The following is a 21,184-nucleotide window of genomic DNA, read 5'->3' on the forward strand; positions in this document are numbered from 1 at the left end:
TAAAATATTAATAAATACGGCGTAGTAAAGGATTTCAGGCGCGAAAACGCCATCAACAATCTCCCAGACAAATAGGAAAACGCACAGAATCTGAATGAGGAAATATCTTCAATTTCAGGCTTTAAAAAAAGAATCGTCCTAATAAAAGTGAAAGTGCTCCTGAGAAAATCCACTGACATCTGGCGACAGCTGCCTCACCTGAGCTAGCTATAACTGGAGAGAAACAGGTCATCAGTCTCTTTCACCGTCTACTCTTAATAAAAATCCGACCTACTTTACTACGCATTAAAAAGACGGGTAAACTAAAATGTGTTGATTTTGCTCCCCCCCTTCATTTTCTCTCCCAATACTTTAATCTAACATCACATTTTGAGGAATTAAAAAGCTCCTGCAGCTCCCCCCTCCCCCTTAAAAGTTGACTGCAATGATAAAAAGGTAGATCTTAATTAAAGCCTTTTTTCATCCGGGCAGATTAATCAGCGAGAACTTTATCTAAATTGATATTTTCTCTAAAGCAATCAGCTAAAATGTGAACTGAAAACAAGAGTGCTGCAAGTTTGGTCATTTCGATTAGAGCTGATCCATATCAATGAGACTTTGGAGGCTTCAATTACTACAACTTGGGTAAAAAATATTGGTTTAATTAATTAGAAACTCAAAGTAGAAAACGCAGTATTTTCTATTTAGATATATAAATGTCATTAAAAAAAAGTCTTATTGATATTCAAGTAAGACAGTTTAAGTCACAGTTTTTAAGGCCAAACGCCTAATTAACTACATTTGCTATTTAGCAGATGGATTAGTCAAGAGTATTTTTAAGACTTGTTCTTTAATGACCTAATTAATCTTACTGATAATCACTTTGTCACGCAAACTTGTTCTCACATTAAACCCTCAGATTAAGTACCCCTCACATTCCCCCCTCTCGGATTAAGGAGGCAGAGATATTTCTGTGCCATGAGGGACATCAGACAGCTAAAGATGAAACCTCAACCAGCAGTTTGCTGATCACATCTCCAAAAAAGAGAAAAAGTGAGGAGGATGTGAGAAAGGCGGTGTGAAGGATTTTAAATTGGATCCAAATGACAGAATTTGTGCTCGAAGTTGTCCGACTGCTTGAAGGAAAAGTACAATCAATGATTTTAAAAGTCTATTTGTTGACACAGAACTTCACTTCTACATTTTTTTTTAGAACTATTTAGTCAGTGGAGAAATAACTTCACCTACAATATCAGGCAAACTGAAATCAGATGCACATATCTACACTTGTTTCCTGTCTAGTTTGGAAACGTACTAATTTGAATGCATTGATAAATAGGAACTTTCACTCTGGAAAATACTGCAACAGGTGACTCCACCTACATATTCTGTAATGTTTACTACACCGAGTAAAATAATTACATTTTTAGGGTCGGTTAAATAAGCTGCTCACTGTCAAATTTTAAAGATAACCGAGATCTGAGAAGTCTTATTAAATGGTTTAATTCTTTAAACAAACACTGATATTAAATAATGGGAATGTTCACACAGGTAGAAGCACGCAACTCCAGTGTGGACATTCCCTCCAGGTATTAAGTGTCATTTCCTATCTTACATACATGTATATTTGAATTGCTTAATTTAAAAGACACTCATTTACTGATCATTTCTTAAGAGCAAAATCAATTTTCAGTGTTCTTTTTAGAGGATTTAAACGTGTTTAAATATTTGCTTTCCTTTGTAAATGGTCATGTCTTCTGTGCAGGAACAGCAAGTTCCTAATTTGCACAAAAAGCTATTTTCAAATGCATATTATTCAACTACTAGTTAGTATTTAAATACGTCATTACGTTAGAGGAATTAGATCTATTTCTGCCTCTGTGGGAAATGAAACGGTGAAGCCAACCTATTAAAACCTTATTGAAAACTTTGGTGGATCAAACACTGACCTCTGACTCCTACAGAATTATTTTTGTAAGTATTCAAATTGAATATTTCTTTGACTCGCATGTCAGTGCGTAATTCTATGAAATGCATTAAATTGGGTGTAATGTATTCTCACTTTTACAAACTTTTAAGAGACTGGTATTCTGGTATTTATCTGTTAATGGCTTAAATGATCATGTTTTAGTTTTTTGGCACACTCAAATGTTGTGTAGAGTTGATGGCTGATGGTTTCAAACATGGGGAAACACGGATCAGAGGAAAGAAGAAACAACACCACATTTCAAACTCAGATTTTTATTAGTAAGCACATTTAAAACGTAACTGAAGACTGAAGAGTATCTTCATCCCCTCCAAAGCAAAATGCAGCTTCTGCGACGGTGTTGGGAGTTTGAAAAAAAAACAACAAACCTCTCACACCTCTCGCTCTCCTTAAAAAAGAACTTAACGAGACGTGAAACTACCGCCGAAGGGATCTTGCGCACTAGTGGAGAAAGAAGTGCTTCACAAATATAACATTCGGAGTTGGAACAATGAAAAATAATTTCCCCAATAACGTGTATAGTAGAAGGAACAGAAACTCTATAACATATACACTGTTTTTTTCCCCCCCAATAGTTAAATTTAAATTGATGTTTTAGCTGCTGGGATACTGCTGATATGGAAGAGAAGTAGTCACTGAAAAACTAAATGACAGCAGAAACATTGCAGCAACTACATTCTTCTGCTACTCGCTTAGCAAAAATAACAAAATTTTCGGACTTAACTAAAAATGAGGAACGGTCTGTGACTTTTTGACTTACACTATGACCGCATGCACCCGCGCATACCATGCACACACTCTGACCTATGTCAAACTGATGCTCAATTACACATTTAATGCGATGCTTCATAATGGAGCAAATAACACAAAAAGTGAATTATATATATCCACCTCTTATTTCCTTTCATCTTCTGTCTTCACTTTTCATCCCAGCAGCACTCTCAGAGCCCCCGGTTTCTTTTACATCTCTCTCGGTGTTCGTCCGCTGCCGTCTATACATCTTTTATTCTTCGCCGTTTTTTCGGTCATATGGTTTCTGCTTTCCTTCAGGTAGCTGTTGGTTTCTTTCTTCGTCAGTACAATCTTATCCTCCTCATCCTCCACCTCAGTCTCTGCACCTTTATGCACCCACTTTTTTACTTTTCAGATTTTTATTTCAATGCCAGGATGTGGACCTGAGCACAGTCCTGGACCACAACCGCAGCGGTTTAAAGAGTTCAAAGCTTTAAGCTCAGTCAGTACTGCGGGGGTAGAAAGGGTCTTTTTGGGGGGAACATTGGACCAGGGTTCCCCCGTCCTCTTAGAACTGGACGTTTGCCTCTTAACCTTGGATCGGGCCCCTGGAACTGAGGAAACAGTGCCCCTGGGGGCCCTCTGGGATGAGGGTGGAGTGCTGGGTGTACGTGGTGGGGGGGCCGAAGTGGAGGCCGCATGCCAGGATGACGGATCTCGAGATGAGGTGGTGGTCTCCTAGGAGTGTAGTGAGGAGGAGGGGGGCTATGCCGTTGGTAATCAGGGGCATAGTAAGGATCTTCTGAGGGTGAGTGTGGAGGAGTGAAGCGCCCTCGATCTTGGGGGTAGTGGTGTGGAGGGCTGCCTTGCCTGTAGTACGGATCCTCTGGGTGGCAGTAAGGATCGTCTTGATAGAAAGCGCCATCACGACGGCGCAGGTCATCATGGTACCGCTCGAGATCCCCCTGGTAACGCATGTCGTCTGCGTGAGGGTGTAAATCTGCAGGGTGATGCCGTGGTTGGTCGTGGTCGAACGGCGGGTCGCCTGGATGAAACATGGACTTGTGTTGATGGTCGTGGACCACCATCCCGCTGATGACACTGTCCCCTGTGTTGGCGCTCGGCACTGGCTGCTTTGGGAGAATCATTGCGCCGCTGCTTGCGGAAGTTGGGTCATCAAAGACAAGAGGAGGGGGAGGTAACTTGGGGACAGGAGGAAGGGTGTTTCTATAGAAACCAGAGGATGAGGCGGAGCCCTGCTGGGACGCCAACTCTTGATGTCCCTGAGTTTGTTCTGCTTGGTATGGATAGTGTCCTGATATCTTGTTATCTCCAGCCCCTCCAGGCATTATCACATTGTAGCCTGTGGGCTGCTGAGAGCTCCCCTCTGGGTAAGTGTCACCATACCAACCCCCTTCATTTACCCCCTGAAAGCCCCCAACTGTCTGTATGCAACTGGCACTGCCTGGGGCTCTTTCTCCAGGCACAGGTCCCCCACTTTTTGCAGGAATTGGTTGGTAATGTGCAACAGGTGTTGTAATGCCATGCTCTGACATCTCCTGTTCACTATATGGGTACGACTGGTACCGATTGCCGTTTTGAGTCACAGCCGGCTGTAAGTGGGCTCGCTGTTGGGAATTGTTTGGGCTCTTCTGAGTTCCGGCTTTATAGGCAACAGGAACTGTTTTTACAGTTTCTACGATAGATGGCGGCTTTGTGCTGGAAGCGAATGGGAGCCCTGCTGGCTTGTCCATAATCTCATCTTGGGTTGGGGTGCCTCCACCCTCATCCCGCACTGGGGTCCCATCCTGAGTATCTGTTCCAGGTACCGGGCTCAGGTTATCCCCTCCGACAGCTGGGTTTGTGGAGAGACCCAAGTCGAAGGTGTTGAAAGCAGGGTTACCGTGCAAAAATCTGTGGATTTTAGACTCTAAACTCTTAGAGGACACGGAGGGTTCTGTCTCTGCTGTCAAATCCATGTCTCTGTGGAGAACTTGCACGAGAGCAGAAGCTGGGTTGGCAGACTGAGGGGGAGCGTGGGAGTTTGTGGTCTGCTTTACAGTGGAGCTGGATGAAGAAGGCACAGGGGCAACAGAGGAGAGAGACAGGCTCTGAGAGGGCACTGCAGATGCAGAAGAGGGAGGAATCTTGCCTGTACTTGAAGAGTCTGAAGAGACATTTGTAGTTGAGCTGCTCAGAAGAGAAGTAATGCCTGGGTGAAGAAAGCGGAGATACAGAAACACATTTTAAGTGATGCATGATATAAAATAGGTATGTAATCTGTAATATAAAATTGTTGCTGTGTGAGTCCTTATTCTCACCCTCAAGGCTGCCTTGACTTTGGCCTTGGACTTTGGACAGAGCACCGAGGATATCTGCAGGACTCACGTCCACCTTGGAAAGGAGGTTGACCAGAGAACTGGCATCTTGAGAGGCCACAGACGCAGCTGGCTTGGTCTTCACTGAGGAGCCAGTGAGGGCAGCTGCAGAGGGACTCTCCACTAATGGTCCTGCATGTCGGAGAAGGACACTATTTAATAATTAATCCCCACAAGTTATCATTGAGATGTTAGGAGTTTAGTGATAGCACTCTGAAGTTTCAAAGAAAAGATAATGCTTAAAGAAAAAGTTGAATAAAATTCAGTCCCATACAGTTCTATATTGACAAGTTATTTGGGTTTTGTTCCCAACACACATTATATCTGCAAAGTTGGTTAGTTTTAATAGTTTCAGATTTGTTTTATTTTAGCCACGCAGGTGACAAGACTCTAGGGATTACAACATTGGTTGGTCCACCACTTTGGTCCAGAATGACGTATCTGGATGGATTGCAATGACATTTTGTACAGAATTTAATGGTTCCCGAAAGATAAATCCCTCTGATTTTGGTAATCACCTGACTTTTTGTCTAGCGCCACCATGAGGTTGACATTTGCAATTTTGAGTCAAAGTCCCAACAACTACTGGATGGATTGTCATGAAAAACAGACATTCGTGTTCTGGAAGAATGAATTGTAGTAACTTCGTAAATCCCTTAAGCTTTCATCTAATGCCATCATCAGCTCAACATCTTTATCATTTAACAATTTATGAATAAATACTCACAAAACTACTCATGTTCCTTGAGCGCTAGCTTGTGTTTAATGCCAATTAGCAAATGTTAGCATGGTAACAGGCCAATTTAAAAACATGGTAAACACTATACACATAAACATCAGCATGTTAACATTATCATTTTGAAAATGCTAGCATTTAGGTGAAAAACTAATCACGAATGGCTCAGTGAGTCTGTAGACTTATATGGTATTCGTTTTTTTGTTACACAGGGAGTCCTGCTGGGTCTGGTGGACCCATTGCATTTTGGGGCTTTTAATTCAACATAATCAAACCTTTTTTTGTTAAAATACTCAGCAGATCTTTACTTCATCCCAATTGCAAGTAATATAAACAACACATATGTTAAATGTGTTCCCTTTACCTTTGTTAAATCACATTTATGAATAGAAATGTCACTCGTTTTTTTCAAAATAACAAAATGCATCATAAAGCAGGCATAACTGGAAAATAATCAACACGTACATGTACAAATGAAGGACATTTTTCCAAAACTAGTGTTTTATTTGAATTTTATTATAAATTTAACCTTACATCTGTCTGAGCAACACATTAGCCCCATTGAACACGGCCATTTTCATACCAGAATATACCATACAAAAGGTGCAGAGTTTCACCGTGTGTGTGTTTCAGAGTGTGATCCTCACACTCTGAAACTTCATCGCCATCTAAACCTTCTCTTTCTTCCAAAATCAATTGTAAGGCAGTCTAAACAGAGAATCGCTTTGCCATCTTGATCAGTTGTTGTATGGAACCACGCTGACACAGCTATTCATAGTGTCAGGTCCCCAAGATTGGTTCCCGCAAGACAAAGGGTGAAATGTGTGGGAATGTAGGTGCAGACCCGCGTCCAGTGGACCCGAAGACCCTGTATGTAATATAAATGTGATGGGGGGGTATACAGGGGGGGGTCATCAAAAATGTTTTCGGATTCATGTTCCTCACAGAAAATGAGCCAAGGCCAATGAATCTAAGTTTAAAAAAATTATTATTTGTATCATTTTTCTTAAGCTTAAAACTGAAAACGGGTCCCACAGACCCGAATACCTTATACGGGTTAAGTCTGGTTTCCTGGTAAATGCCATAATAAATACTGTGTATAAACTACTTTATACACTTTATTTTATTTTTAAACAATGAAATGTTATGACATCAGAGAAGGGCATGAAGGCATTCTGTGTCTAATGCCATACTGATCAGCAACACGGGTTCATACATCACAAGATCTTTCACCAGAAGGAATGCCCAATGAATCCTCAAAGTTCCAAAAACACGTGAGATGTGACACAGGCCTGCTTGTACTGTAGTTCGGCAAGGACGACAAGGTTAAATACAGATTACAAAGTACTGACAAGCTTGTGTGTATGCCACTGTGTTCTGATAGAAACTATATTATACAGCAGTAGTTGGTCTGCTGTCATCACCTGCTGACTTGTGCTGATTGCCGCCCTCATTGTGAGTAACAATACATTTAATACTACAGGATTTGAACTCCCCGACAGGTCCAGTATTTAAAATATCTTTGTGCCTTCTGTGAGGCATTGGCGAGTAATCGGATCTTGTCTTTGAACAGTTTACACAAAGTGATCGAGTGCCAAGCAAAAGCCGATTTGCCCTAAATTTGGGGGTTTTGTCTGTGTGAACTCAACATTAGATGTCTTAGTGAAGCATGGCCGTGAGGTAAAGACACTGGAACAACTGCAACATCAGTTTAGTTCAGACTTTTGTTCAGTTTTATTATTTCACAATTCAGCAGGTTTATAGGTTTACCAGCACTCACCGGTGTTCTTCATGACTGAATTTAAACTGTTGAGGATGGATCCAATTTTACTCAGGTCAACACCTTCCACACCTGCTGCAGGAGCTGCTTCAAGGGGCATGGCCTGTGGGACAGGCTTCTGTGCTGCTACTGATGGTTCAGTGTTTGAAGAGACTTGAATGGAGACCTCTGTGTGGGTGGGTTGTTCAATCTGCTCCTCAACTGGAGAACAAAATATGGCAATGAGAGCAGAGTTTAGTCGTTTTAATGTAAGCACTCTTGTATTATTAGACTACACCATCTGCTGTTATATATTTGTTGTTAGGCAGCAAAAATAACTTTGTCATTGTTTTCTGAAGGTCATTTTTAGCCTCAGAGATGTCACTGCTGATAAATGAATGACAAATAATCTTAAAGGGGAGGTATCATGCACATTTCTAAGTCTATATTTATATTAAAGGGCTCTACTGGATTATCCGTCAGTGATTTACACTTAAAATACTCCTTATTTATCTTACACTGGCCTTTTATGCACTTCCTCAGTTCAACCTGTCTGAAAAAGGCCATTTTACCTCCCCTCTTTTAATGGCACCCCTCCAAATGAGCCCACTCTGTTTCAATTGGCCAGCGACTGAAAGCTGCCCCGCAGCAGACTTCCGGCAGTTCAGAGGCAAAATAAACACACAAGCGGGAGGATTGTACTCCTTTATCTCATTCTTTACTCGAAGAGGAAACTTCTCAGACACATCCACATATTGTTCTGATTGGAATCTGATCTGAAACATGCAAGTAGACACGAAAACAACCTTCACAACGAAGGCTACTGAACAGACAGCAGTTTGTGGGCGTGCACAATCTGACATATTCACAAAATCATGATTAATCCCCTTTAAACAAGATATTGCTGTTTCATATTGAACTCTTATTCACATTATGACTTGGGCATGAAAAGCAAATAAACGTTTGTGGTATTCAACGATATACAAGAAACAGTACTCCAAAGCACATCGAATTAATTATGAGCAAACTAGGTCCAATGATGAAGAGCAGGAGATTTGGCTGAAAGCCCTAGACAAAGCTAGTAAATTAACTTTTAATTTATTTTTGTAAAAAATGTAAATCATCTTTACATGTGATTAATGAGAGTAAGTCAAAGGTGCAAAAACAAACTTAAGTACAATTAATAATTGCACTAATAACATGTTTTATGCGTATCAAACTGAGCCAATAGAAAGAAAACATTTATGGCAGCCTGTAGTTGTTAAAATGTACTTAATCTTTTGTTTGTTTGTTTGTTTGTTTCCTCTCTTTTTGTTCTGTGAGCTGTTTTATCCCTTTTCAGTCCTGGCATGTGTGCGGATGAGTGCAGACGTTTGGTGGGTGGGTTATAGGGACCCTAGTCCTGGAAAGAGGTTGGAAGTTTAGGTTAGGTAAGTTTTATTTTTCCGATCATTAACAACATAAATTAACAATAATTTCCATGAATAATTTCTTGAACCAATGTTCATGCAAACAAAACAAAATAAACAATAACAAAGATAAGAGAAAAAATGATAAGATACATAAACAAAACACTTAATATATATCATCATTCTTTCCTCATCCCTATATGTTTCTCTTACATATTAATTCATCTCTCTTTCATTATCTTTAGTTTTTTCTTTGACTGAAATAAAGGTGTAGACTGAAGCCTGAGCTTATTTTGTCTACCATTTTTAAAACATGAATTACATTTCTTCAAACAAAACTTAAGTCAGTAGCAGTGACTTTTAAACATGACATGACAGTAAGTGACTATGGACTATGGTTTTACTGCCACTTCAAATCTGTTTAATACTCTACTTAGTATGTGAAGGCTGTTATCTTTGCAAAAAAGACAATAAAGAGATTTTTTTTTTTTTTGGGGGGGGGGGGGGGGGGGGGGGGGGGGGGGAGTACCTCATTTTGGTTAGAAGGGGTCGGCGGGTGGTGAAAAGTGTTGCAGGAAACTGGCTGCAACTCAGATTTGAAGTGTAATGCTTTGATTTTCTTCACTAATACGTGGAGGTTGTGACTGATTCAGTGTCCAGCCTGTTCTCTGTATTATTTTAATTATGTGAGCATATTTTCTGCTACAGAATACCAAGAAGAATAATAACAAATATTTAAAAGAAGCCCTAGCCATTAAGTCACTATTAACATCACACTGGCTTACCTATAATACCCCCACCGTCCATTTCTTCATCAGAGAGCTCCATGTCCTCCACCTCACGGTTATCATTCTCCCCGAGCGTCGCAGTGTGTTTGGGGGATCCTCCGGGTGAGGACAGAGGGCTCGGAGCCGGCGGCTCTGCTTCATCATCCATAGCGGAGCCATCCAGATCTGGATCAGGACTAGCCAATTCTAGACCATGGAAAGGAGACTCGGATCCTGTTGGAGACGGTGCGTCTGCAGAGGGTGAAGGAATGGGTGAATCATCCAGGTCTGGTAAGGTGGACTTCAGGCTGTCCAGCTTGCGCTTCAGGTGGGACACCCGGTTAGCAAATGTTTGGTAGGCCTAAAGGGGAAAAGTAACAGAGAAGCAATAAATTAACAGAACAATAAAAACATAAAACAGCTTTTATCTGCTTACAATTCTGCATATATTTATATCTGTATGTTTGTTACATTATGTTTTACAACTTTCCAGTAATGTTTATAGTTGTCATGTTTGCATATAATCTACAGATCTTTTTTTTTTTTTTAACCTTTTCGTTGTACACTTAGAGCTTTTACACATAAACTTCGCACATTTCATCGCATCTTGAATGTAATTTATGTCCATACTGCCAGTTTGTCGATGTACATCATTGTCATGTTTGTTCTGGATGTATACGCGGGTCTAAAGTGCTTCTCTGCAAGTAGAATGACTAAAAGTGCAGCCTGAACAATAGTTTCCAGTTGGGCTGGACAACCAAAGTTGGCATAATTCAATTTCAGTCAGTGTGTTTCATGTATAAGCATGTAGGACTGTACATTTTGATTTAAATCAGAGCTGTAAAAAGCTAAACAACTAAAGATTCAGGTTATTTTTCAATTATAGAATTAATGAGTGAATATGTCATCTAAAGCTGTGAGCACTAATATACAAACAATACAACAAATGGCTGACTACAAACCCGTCAGTCACTTACATTTGCAACAATCTTGACCTCCTTGTACTGCATCTCATAGAAGATATCTGCGTTGGTCAGGGCCTCCATGAGAGGAGGTCCCACTTTGCTTTTTTTGTCAAAGAACTTCACAAACTCCTGTAGCTGCGCGCTTCCTTCCTCAAAGTCTCTAGAAAACTTCTTTCCTCCTGCCTTATCTGAAAGAATCAAAGATGTAGGGATTATTATTTTTGCAGGGTTTGTTAAAAAAAAAAAAAAAAACAAAGACATGAAAAAATATTACATAACAGTGTGTTGGAGAAGCTTAGACTATACAACAGTTGCACCTTTGAGTTTTTTGAGGGCTTCAGAACTGCAGATATCAACCCTCATAGCTGTCAACTGTTTTTCTCTCAGGTCCACCTCCTCCAGAGATTTCTTGTACTTGATCAGGTGCTCTATTAGTGCCTGGGGCTGAAGCAGAGGAAATAACACAACATATCTGAGTGAAGCGCCTTCTTCACATAAAAATTGGTGTTTTGGATAAACTGGGTGAACTAAAAAAAAAGACAAAATATACTAGGATTTGATTGCCGTTACTTGTAAAATAACCTAAGCGTGTTTTAGTAAGGAGTCCAGTTATACTTAAAATGTTGCTTACCACAAACTCTGCGACAATTTTGGACTGCAGATCTGCTTTGGACTCAACTGGAGCTTTAGAAAATAAAAAATTAAAATTAGACCTCACATCAAATAGCAGAATAAAAACAATCCGTAAACAGCTGTGCAACATATTTGCTTTTGACGAATAAGACTGCGTTAAATAGAAAAATGTCAGATAATTAAAAGGGGGTTACATAAGAATACAACAACATGCTGTAACAATTAAAGCCCAAATAAACTTACTTTTTTGCTCCACAGGTGTCTCAGGAGGAGACTCTTCTTTGACTAAGCTACTTCTGAGCTCGGCAATGAGCGCCCCTGAATAAACATTTCTCTCCTCCCAGATGGACAGTATCCTCTCCACCGATTTAACCACCTTGGCGTCACCTTCGATGCTGGGAGAGTGAGAGGAGAAGACAGAAATCAGATTTATGTTTTTGGAGCAACGACAGCTGTTTTATTTATTTGTGAGACGTTTCTTTGATTGAATAAAAAAACGGCAAGGACAAATGAAGGAAGGGGGAGAGAAGGAAACATTTTCATTGCTTCTAATACATTAAATCAGGACGGTCTGACATAATAGAATAATAAGGACAGTGATTTTTTGACGGAGGTGACCCCTCTATAAAATCACATCCTCATAAATTACTTACTTGACCTGCGAGAAGGCTTCAGGAAGCACCTCGGAAAACGCAGTGCGGTAAACAATGGCGTTTTTCCTTTTACAGTTCTGAATGACATCGTTAGCGAGGTAAAGCAGGTTGAGCCTGTGTGCGGCATCAGCTGTCGGAGGAAAGAGAGACAAGAACATCAGTTTGACTGGAACGGAAATGTAGAGGTTATGATTTAGGAGGAGTTAGGTCCACGTCCATGTTTGTCAATTAACAACAAAACGCCACTGTTTTTAAAAATGTTACTCTCAGGCACATTCACCTGCTGGGCTGCAAATTAAACTTATTTTAAATCAGTGGCCTCTTTCACACATAGTTCCTGTTAAATTACTGTGATCAGTAATTTAACACTGTTAGTGATTTTCACTGTTCACACACAGAGCTACATTCAGGAACATTTCTGTGCCGCGCCTTCTCACACATGTCGTGGCAAAGCTGGACTAGATGACACAAGAGACAGTCCAGCAGATGGTGTTAATGCAACAGAAGAAGGCGAAAAAAGAGAAAGGCTGAATGGACGTGTGTGCAACAGACAACTCCTCTTCTTATTTTCAGGAACATGGAGAGCGAGGAGCTATTTTTGTTTGGTGCCAGTGTTCCTCTAAAGCATTTAATATTCAACAAGTTTGTGAGAAATTTAACTCTATTACACCCTCTGTGCAGATATTTTCTGAATCTGTCCAGTTTCTTTGCAAACAAAAGAACTTGTATTTCTTGTTAGTTATCAAATCACCTGTGAAAGCACTGACAAGACAAAACATATTCATATACATCAGCAGCGACTGGTTCACTTGCTCCACATGAAAGTGTCTTTCATCAGATGAATATAACCCTTCACATGTTTCTCCCTGTAATGTTACTGCTTTCATTCACAGCTGAACCAGCATTTATTTTGAATTGTTACAATGTCTTAAGGTGAGAAACTGAGGGTACACTTCCCTGAATATCGATCCCTGCTCCCTTTCATACATGACCCCACACAGGAAATGTTCCTGAACATTTCAGGGATAGACTGCGTGTGTGAGTAATCACTTTACATGTCACTTGTGTGAAAAGGTGATAAATACAGTGATTATTTTTTAAAGATCAATCAACTAATTATTTAAATTATTATTATTATTATTATGAATTTGTTTCACTAAAAACAACAAATGAAAAATACATAGTGATATAGTGATAGTTTAGCTGTTAATCAATTGACTTGTTTCATCAATAATCATCAAAGAGTCAAAGTGATGACAAGGGACAAGAAACAGCAATTAAGGAAAAAGTAAGTCAATGGCTACAACATATTTTATTGACTATGTGACATAAAATTACACAATATTCAAACTTCCAGCAGGGCGTTAAACAACCTCCTGCAGCTTCAGCAAACTGAGCTGAAAGTGACAGACTGTAGTTGTTGACTGAAGTTTTAAAAGTTAAATTTGACAGCATTAACACATAACGTTTTTCTGGTGTGTTGTGATGAAGACCGAGCTTTCAAGAAATAATCACACACAAACAAATTATTCAATACTGCTGCCAATTCATTACCCACGTTCTTGTACAAATACCAAACCCAACTTTTACTCACACAGTTTCCCTTTTATAAAATGTACTAAAAAGAAACCTCATGAATTAACAAATTAATGCAAATATTATATACTAAGCAACACTAAAAACTGGACCAAGCATCTTGTGCCAACTTATGCTACCTGGCAATTCTTCAAAACACGGTGCTATGGACACATCGTTGTCTACTTAAGAAAGGATTCACTACAGACTGATTATCTTGTTTAAAATCAGTTAAAAACAATTTGATTCAACACACAGCCGATTAACTTAAATCCAACGGAACAAAAGCATTTTCTGTTGCTGCACCCGTCTCACTCAAATCTTCAGGAGTTACAACGTGTCCTTTTTGAGGGTTTACTACTGGGTCAACCATACAAATACACTTGAAGGCACTCACACTGTCAGCCATTTGGATTTAAGTGTTCACTAAAATAACATCACCTGAAAAATGTTGCTGAATCAAAAGATCAGCTGATCAAAAGAAAAATATAGCTCAAACCAGTTGGATAATTAAATCTTTAAGTCATTTAACAAGCAAGAAATGCCAAATATTCTCTGATTGCAGCTTCTCAAATGTTAATATTTGCTGCTGTTCTCGGTTTGATATCAATGTGAATCTTTGGTCTTTGGACTGTTGATCTAACAAAACAAGCAATTTGCAAACATCACCATGAGCTTTAGGAAAATGTTTTGTTTTGTTTTTTGTTTTACTATTTTGTCATATTTTAGCAACTATGCAATTAATAAATCAATTGAAAAAGTAGATTATTCAGTAATGATAATAATGGTAAGTTGCTTCACTTGCAATACAAACAAAAGGGGGTCTGCCTGCTGATCTGCTCTGTGGGGGCGGAGGATTCACTCTCAGGAGCTTTTCACACTTGGTATCTTAAATTTAGTGTTTACAGAAAATGTGAGAATGTGTGAAAACCTGGTAATGGTATTTATTGAATATTACTATTGGACAACACCCAGAAAATACATTGTTTCGAGTTACTTGTTTTTATTTTAATGTTTCAAAGGAGTTACCCATCCTGTACTTTGTTGCTGCTTTAGTGATATTTGTGTGCATATTTTTTTTACTTTCTTTTTCTGTAAAACTTTAGCATATTGTTGAATAAAAATGTTCAGTTTGAACAACACCTGCTTTGTTCTTGATTTGAAGTTTCCTCCACACAACAGTGACGGGCAAATTTGCATCCAAAACATCAAAACGGTCTCAATGTTTGGCTCTGTACTAGTCCTGCTGTTCTAATAGCTTACATAATGTTATCAGCTTGTGTAAATCTAAATCACATTAAATACTGAATGTTATCTGGTCAGGATATCTATTACTCCAACAGTCAATTTCACACACACAAAAAGCAAAATTTTCAATATATGCTTTACTTATATAAAACATGATTTGCTAGATTTCTCATATATCAACAGACAGGCAAGTAACTGTCAGCTTTTTGTATTTAATTCAGCTGATTACAGTTTAACAGTCTGTCTGCAAAGTGAGATGATGACTCAGACATTGTGAATAAAAGGAGAACCGAGCATTTGTTGATGCTACAATAACAGAACAAATCCAATACGTTCAATATTTAAATAATACTGCTACATCAATAACTACAATTATTAAATCAATATATATCGTTATGTTGGAAGTCAATAACTTTACATGCTATGTTGACAGTTGTATCTCACATAATCATAGATACTATAACATTATTGTGCTGTCAGAATTATTTATATTTATATACAAATTGGTAAAATCCTGTTAAAGAGCAGCATGTATTTGCTGTGACAGCTGATAGTTTCCAGACAGCGGAGGTCGTGTCTTGTAAGGTTTGTTTTATTTGATGGTATTTCCTGTCCTGACAGAGGAGACTGCAGCAGAGTGTCTCCACAGAGGAGCCCTGCAGGCATAATATCTTATGACAAACCGATAATTACATTTATGTCATGTATTACGCTGATATTAGAGTTTAAATTGGTGAGTCACATACAGCAGTGAAAAAAAAACAAGCCTTACTTTGATCTGTTCTTAGTCAAATTTGGGTTTTTCGTAACTGCAACTCAATTTCTGAGGCATTCACAACACAGTGAAGAAAGGTGCAAAGAAGCAGGTAATAATGAGCCATGATCAATGGAGCAATGTAACCAAAAAACAATCAACCTTAACACAAAAGTCCATGAAAAATCTCTCATCTCACGATTATTCGAATGTCAAAGACAGCAACAAGTCAAATACACAAACTTCTTCAGATTCATCAGAGAAATATTGTAAAAACTCAATTTCTTTTTTGTTATCAAACTAACAGTTGAAAGAAACATTTTAATTACAAAATGTGCACATTTTGAGGACTTAATGGGAATAACTGGTAATAACTACATCACCAGCAAATCAATTTCCCCTTTATTTAATTTCTTTGAAAACCAACAACTACATCTATAGTAGAAACCAGACAAACCACCAAATATTCTACACAACACAAGAACCTCCTCAGGCTGCTATAATAACACATAGTTATAATAATAACATAGTTGTCTGTTCGACTGCAAGCAGCTTTACGTGACATGAAAAGGATGAGCATTAAAACCACATAAACTCTCCATCAAATGAAGGATAGGAGATGAAAAAAGTTGCACTGAAAATAGTTTATATATAACAGTAAATGTGTAAATATTATCAGTACACTTATATGAATGTAAAATCCAAACATCTCTGTGGGGTTGGTCATCACAGCCTGCTCATTTCAGAGTTTTAATAGACATCTCTTTCACCACATTTATTCATTTACTGTCAAATACTTTTGCAACACATATGGGTCAGTGACAAATAAGGGTTGGCAAGATGAGCAATTAGAAATAAAAAATAGTTTTAAAAGCAGCATCAGGTTGGTTAAAATGTACATTTTTTATCTTTGTTGGTTTTAGGTCATTTGAAATGACATTTGCACTTTTTTTAACCAAAAGTAAGACTGGATGCTCCTGAAAACGTCCATAACAACAAAAGAATGATAAATATTAAATATTTTATCCACCTACAGTGTATTTAAGTGTACTAATAATGTAATAATTACTTCATTTTAAAACATCAAATGAGAAGAAAACATTTTTGAAATATTTCTACATTTAAATGTTAATCAATTTTGTCAATATTGAGCAGGACATATCCTAAAATATTTTCTAAATAATTGTGTGTTAAATATGCAAAATGTGTTAAAAACCATAGTGTTGCATTGTTAAAAGTTGATTATATTTATTACACATGTTAGTTTACATTTATTTTCCTATATATAAAATGATTTTTATGAAAATATACTGGTTACACCATTTGACACTGGGTTGCATCAAGTCATTGACCCATAAATCAACATTTTGAATTAAATTAAATGTTGAACACAGGTAATAACATTACAGAGCCAAGCTGGACCAGACTGGTGACACACTTAATGGCAAAATTACAGAAAGCTCTACTATTCTACTATTTGATCTTGTAGCAAAGGCTCAAACAACATTTTATAGAGTAAATACATCTAACAGTTCAATATAATAAAAAGAGATGATGTAACCATAACAAACACAAAGACATCACCATAAAGCAACTATGGACCTTAGAGTGACGTGTTAACGTTTATAAATTCACACACTGATTGCAGCGGGACAGCAGACCTTACTGCCTCGCTCAGCAAAAGACCAACAACAAACTTTATGATGAGCACATGAAACCAAACCAAAGCAGAAACAAATCCAATCATTGCCTCATCTCAACAGAAACAATGCACGGGAATGTCAAACAAGAGCTGGGGAAAGCTAAATCTGATATCATGTGGTTGTTGTAATGTATCAATTAGGAGAAATCTCAGTCTTTCCCTGCTTTAAAAACACTTCAGTGGAAGAACGCAATTTTCTAACTAATCACACTATTACCACCAAAGCACCAAAAATGTTGTTATATTATTAACACTGAGATTCACACGTTTTCTGTCAATATCACCCAGCTACACTTTTAAATTGTTTAACATCAAGAAGCATGGTTCTACTTCACATCCCAGATCTGCCAAAGTTTCTACGCACCTAAAAATGCTGGCAAGTCTCACTTTATTATTAACTTACATATTGGTTAACTTTATGGTCTATCAATCTATTAACCACTCTATGAAACGCTACGAAAGTGAAGCAATCAGATATCAGTTCAAACATTTTATAATACCTTCAACTGAAGGACAGACAATACTTTAATGTCGGAAGATAAGCCTTTACGCAACACTCAGTGTAATTATTTATCAACCTGCAATTAGAGATGCAAACGTGTGAATGCAATGACAGAGGGGATGATATCTTTAAATGTCACTTGTACTGTTTTTTTCAGTAGGATAGGTTATGGCTGCTATTTATTCTGTTTAATCATTTACTGTATTGTACTCACATTTTAACCCTTCTGTTTTTGTCCTCTCAGGTCAAAATTTAATTGACCCGGTTTGGTATGACTGTTTACAAAGCATAAGGTATAAACTACCGCCCAGTTCTATGTTAAACCTTTTTAGCCAAGTGCATTTCAACCTATTACCACAAGTTTTACACATATTTCATGGAAATTATGGTCAATAGCCCTCATTTAAATGAAAGAATACCAAATTTTTGAGTTAACGCCTTTTGACCTAAGGGCAACAGGAGGGTTTATGTCTTATTCCTTCTATTTAGTCTATGTTATTGATCTTTCCCTGTTTTATCTAATATCATTATTTTATTTTACTCTATTGTTTTAATTTTTAAACCTTTTTGTGTACATTTGTTGCTTTTACTATTTGAACAGTGATGTTTTAATGACAATCATATAAGGATAAAAAAAAAAAAAAAAAGTTAGTCCCACCAAATAAATATTATATATCCAGTCGTAAATAATCCCACTAGAAGCACCAGAAGGCAAGGCCTTTAGTGTGGCAGCTCCTACACTTTGGAACTCGCTCCCTCAGGACATTCGCCAGGCACCAACTCTGGACTCTTTTAAATCAATGTTGAAAAGGCACTTGTTCCTGGAAGCTTTTGCCAGCTAAATGTGTGTTTTTCTCTGTACTGTACTGTTGTTGTCTGTGTTTCTTGTTCTTGTTATTGTGAAGCGACCTTCGGTTTCATGAAAGGCGCTATACAAAATAAAGTTATTATTATTATTATTAGAGACACACCAGATACTGACCTACTTTTCTGACCCCCCCAGACCCCCTCAATAAAGCAAAACTGCACATTTCAGATTGGCCTTTTATTGTGGCCAGCCTAAGGCACACCTGTGCAATATTCATGCTGTCTAATCAGCATCTTGATATGCCACACCTGTGAGGTGGGATGGATTATCTCGGCAGAGGAGAAGTGCTCACTAACACAGATTTAGACAGATTTGTGAACAATATTTGAGAGAAATAGGTCTTTTGTGTATATAGACAATGTTTTAGATCTTTGAGTTCAGCTCATGAAAAATGGGAGCAAAAACAAAAGTGTTGCGTTTATATTTTTGTTCAGTTTAGTTTAACAAAGTGTCCTCCCCCAGAACATTTTTAACAGAGTAGATGTCATTTCCTGTATTCTGGTGCCTTATAACAGGTGTTTTGACACATTTTGTTTTGGGGTTTTTTCTTCTTTTTCTTTCGTTTGTCTCTCATTTATTATTACTGTTAATGATCCTTTTTATGCCTTGACATGACTGTAAACCATGTTGTTGATATTGCACAAACTGTGAACTGTAATGACTGATTTCTTTTTTGTACATTGCAAACTTCCATAAAGTTTTAAAGAAAAGAAAAAAACAGGTGTTTTGACACTTTTTAGAAGTTTTGACATATATTAGAAGACATTAAAAAGCTAAAAGTATAGAAGTTGATGATCAGTATATTCATATTAAATGAATCTACTGACATGGTAAAAGTGGGGGGTCCAAGTTCATGTAGCCTGTCTTATATCTGTTATCTTTGATATCAGATCAGGCCATCCCCAATTCAAAACTTTTCCAAAACATTCACCTAATTCCAAACCATTTCCGGGCCTGGAAAACAGTTTTTCTAATTTCATAACTTTTCCACGAATTTCATGACCGTGGGAACCCTGATCTTAAGCAGTTAAATATAATTTCATCCTCATTTAAACCCTCAGAAAGAACAGCATGGTTTGAGTTTACCCAGTCACCCACTGTAGCATCAGCAGCTAGAGAGGCAAAGCTAAAACTACTCACATTTCTTTAGACACTTGGACCAATGCCGCACGATCAGGCTGTGGTATTTCTTGTTGTCGATGCACCACGTTGACAGTCCTTGAATTGAGTCCATCGTGTTGCTCACATTTTGAAACTTCCTGTCTAAATTGGACTCCAGAGAGCCCCCCGCTGCCATGTCCAAACACCAGCTGAAGATTAGCCGCGGCTATCTCGTAGCTTAGCCCGCTCAGCTTGACGTACCGCAGACACAGTCACATTCAGCCGACATTGTAGCGTTAAAAAAGGCATAAATGTTTAATAAGCTGCTTCTAATCACTTTCTATATTTAGAAAACACCCACAGTGACCTCCTGTTTTAAGGCTAATCGTTTTTAATCATTGAATACTTGAAGCTAAAACTTAGCGCCGTGCGACATCCTGGAGGTCTGTTTACTCGTTGCTGCTGCTGATGGATGAAGGACGCTTCCGCAAACACCACACGATTATAGCGCCACCTACTGCAGCGGAGGTTTCAACACAGCCTGAAAAAGGAAGAATGGTTGGAAACAGGGTTATGATAGTGAACTAAAACTTAAACTAAAACTAGCATTGAAAAAATAATTTAGTTAACTGAAATAAAAATTAAAAAGAGAGTTTTGTAAAAAAAACAAACTAAAATGAACAATGTAAACTAACTAAAACTAAACTGAATTGCAGATAAAATCAGCTTAGCTTATTTTTATTTTCGTTTTCTTTTACTGTATTCTGTTCAGTTTGACTTCTTGAGATAACGGGCTAGTACCAGTAGATGTCAACATGGTGGCTGCAGCATAACACACAAGAAGAAAATGCTTAACGTGCAATTTATGATTTTTCTAGAAAGAAGAAAAAGTTCCAGGCAGAAAACGTCACAGCCCAATATGTAAATATTTACACTACAAACCCGCAGTAGATAAAAGTAAAAGTGTGGTGATGAAGAGTGATCGGAACATTTGTGGGATACAGCTAAAAAGGGAAAAATCCCACTAAAGTGAAAGTCCACCTTTGAAGTTCTCACAGAGAAGCAAGAGACCACAAACACAGCAAATTTTACCTCAGTGTCAGCATTATTTCATCCTTTTGAGCTTCTACCAATCAAGGCTTTCCTCCTAATACCTGAAAAACTAAAACTAAGACTAAAACTAAATAAAAACTAAACTAAAACTACTTAATCACTTGTTAAACTAACTAAAACTAAACTGAAATTTAAAAAAAGCAAACTGAAAAACTAAATAAAAATAAAAACTAATGAAAATTTCAATATTTTAATAACCCTGGTTGGAAAATAAACAAAAAGACATGACAAAGACGAGCAAACTAAATGTTGTCTACATGTTTTATTTTATTTTATTTCAATTTAAAAGTAATTTACTTTCAAATTCCCTGCTGATGATTCTG

General features: G+C 37.9%; 1 protein-coding gene across 1 annotated transcript; it reads right to left on the bottom strand.

The window, feature by feature from the left end:
- Positions 1-2,204: 2,204 nt before the first annotated feature.
- rprd2a (regulation of nuclear pre-mRNA domain containing 2a) lies at positions 2,205-20,190 on the bottom strand. The gene is made up of 10 exons (XM_062435905.1): positions 19,788-20,190; positions 11,999-12,128; positions 11,589-11,740; positions 11,344-11,396; positions 11,030-11,156; positions 10,725-10,900; positions 9,766-10,108; positions 7,593-7,793; positions 5,020-5,208; positions 2,205-4,910 (listed from the first exon to the last, which is right to left on the bottom strand). Exons 1-10 carry the CDS (start codon positions 19,942-19,944, stop codon positions 3,202-3,204), a joined length of 3,237 nt encoding a protein of 1,078 aa, XP_062291889.1. The 5' UTR covers positions 19,945-20,190; the 3' UTR covers positions 2,205-3,201.
- Between the last annotated feature and the right edge of the window lie 994 nt (positions 20,191-21,184).

This window comes from Scomber scombrus, chromosome 16 (assembly GCF_963691925.1).
Source record: "Scomber scombrus chromosome 16, fScoSco1.1, whole genome shotgun sequence".
NCBI classification, from domain to species: domain Eukaryota; kingdom Metazoa; phylum Chordata; class Actinopteri; order Scombriformes; family Scombridae; genus Scomber; species Scomber scombrus.

Excerpts from the sequence above, each read along its gene's own strand:
- rprd2a (XM_062435905.1), bottom strand. The coding sequence starts at position 19,944 with ATGGCAGCGGGGGGCTCTCTGGAGTCCAATTTAGACAGGAAGTTTCAA. Across the intron at positions 11,397-11,588 it reads GACACCTGTGGAGCAAAAAA|CTCCAGTTGAGTCCAAAGCA; the intron begins GTAAGTTTATTT and ends TATTTTCTAAAG. Across the intron at positions 7,794-9,765 it reads GGACGGTGGGGGTATTATAG|TTGAGGAGCAGATTGAACAA; the intron begins GTAAGCCAGTGT and ends TTTGTTCTCCAG.